We start from the raw sequence: 1,734 nt of genomic DNA on the forward strand, positions 1-1,734 counted from the left end.
TCTCTCCTCTCCGGTCTCCTCTCTCCTCTCTCCTCTCCTCTCCTCTCTCCTCTCTATATATCCTCTTCCTGTGATGCCTTGCTCCAGCGATGGCAGCAGTTCGCCGTGATTCCGAGCAGGAAGTTCGTTGCCACGGAAGCGATGGAGACGAGGAAGCCCACGAAGGCGATGAAGAGGTAGTCGTCGAGCGAGAGGGAGAAGCGGCAGGACTGGAAACTTTCCTTCGTCAGTGAGAACACGGGGACCCCCTCCATCTCCTGGGGTGCCCTGCACTCCACCGGGAACAGATCGTAGTCTGGAGAGAGAGGGGGGAGAGGGAGGATGAAGGAGAGAGGAGAGGAGAGAGGAGAAAGGGATGGAGAGAGGAGAGAGGAGAGAGAGGGATGGTGAGAGGAGAGAGGTATGGGGAGATAGTTTCATGACAATCTGATTCTCTCAAAAACTTGAGCGATCGAATGTTAACAGTGAGTTTCATCACAATCAGATGAGTGCTTGTCTAGACAGGTGCGAAAATGAAAGACTGACACAGACAGACAGACACACAGACAAACAGACATACAGACAGACACACAGTTAGATACACAGACACGCAGACAGACACATAGACACAAAGAAAATGCATGTAGCTCCCCCGCCCAGCACTCACCCACGCTGCACCTCTGAACCTGACTCTGCACCCACTCAACCAGGGCCTCAATCCCGCAGCTGCACCGCCAGGGGTTCCCTTCCAAACGCAGGCTCTCCAGCTCCTCCAGCCCAGCCAGCGCCTGCACCCCGAGCGTGGGCAGCCCGCAGTGGCTGAGGTCCAGGCTCCGGAGCTCCGCCAGGCCTCTGAACAGCAGCGAGTCCAGCTCGGAGAGCAAGGGGTTGTGGGATAGGCGGAGCGTCCCCAGAGCCGTCGTCGGGTGGAACACGGTCCCGGGGAGCAGGGAGAGGTTGTTCCGGCTCAGGTCCAGGAACCTCAGCTGGGTCTGGCTGCGGAAGATTCCAGCAGGGAGCGAGGAGAGAGAGTTGTTGCTCAGGTCCAGCCACCGGAGTTCCCGGCTGCAGTGGAAGTAACCAGCGGGGAGTTCGGAGATGCCGTTGTGGGACAGAGAATACCTCCGAGCGGGGAGGGGCGGGGGGGAGGAGGGAGAGGGAGTAGGGCGTGGGACAGGGATCCCGCAGTCTACTGGCCGTCAGATCTGGAGTGGGTGCAGGTTGCAAAAGCATAGTGCATCTGGAGGTCCTCCCGGGCGCCCCCCGGACCCCCGTGCGCTGGTGAGAGGAGGGGCCAGGAGGAGGAGGAGGAGCAGGAGGAGGAGGGGGGAGGGAGGGGGAAGAGGGTCCAGGCGAGGGAGGGCGGAGGGGTGAGGACTCCTGAAGGTGTGGCAGTGGTGAGAGAGGGGGGCATATTGTTTTTTTAAGAAGAGGCGGGTCGAGATCTACGTGGGACGGTGAGGTGGAACATGGTGGGGAGAGAGGAGAGGAGATGGGAGGAGAGAGAAGAGAGGAGAGAGGAGAGAGGAGAGGAGAGAATAGAGAGGAGAGAGGAGATAGCTAAGACCCCGAGAGGAAAGATGAGAAAGTCGTAGAGAGCAGGTAGAGAGGCCAGGAAAGACGATGAGAGAGAGGAGAGAGGGTGAATCTCCCCAGACAGATCCCTCTATGCTCTCCTACTCTTGAGCAGAGACTAGGAGAGAGTAGACGCGAAAGAGAGCTCTAGCAGCGAGTCCTAGGAAAGTCCTCTCTCCT

At 58.8% G+C, this 1,734-nt stretch overlaps 1 protein-coding gene across 1 annotated transcript; it reads right to left on the bottom strand.

Moving 5' to 3' along the window:
* LOC121302113 (leucine-rich repeat-containing protein 55-like) lies at positions 1 to 1,450 on the bottom strand. Its single transcript, XM_041231934.1, has 3 exons — positions 1,429 to 1,450; positions 647 to 1,171; positions 1 to 295 (listed from the first exon to the last, which is right to left on the bottom strand). The coding sequence occupies exons 1-3, from the start codon at positions 1,448 to 1,450 to the stop codon at positions 54 to 56; spliced, it is 789 nt and encodes a 262-aa protein (XP_041087868.1). The 3' UTR covers positions 1 to 53.
* Positions 1,451 to 1,734: the final 284 nt, after the last annotated feature.

Source organism: Polyodon spathula, chromosome 29 (genome assembly GCF_017654505.1).
Source record: "Polyodon spathula isolate WHYD16114869_AA chromosome 29, ASM1765450v1, whole genome shotgun sequence".
NCBI classification, from domain to species: domain Eukaryota; kingdom Metazoa; phylum Chordata; class Actinopteri; order Acipenseriformes; family Polyodontidae; genus Polyodon; species Polyodon spathula.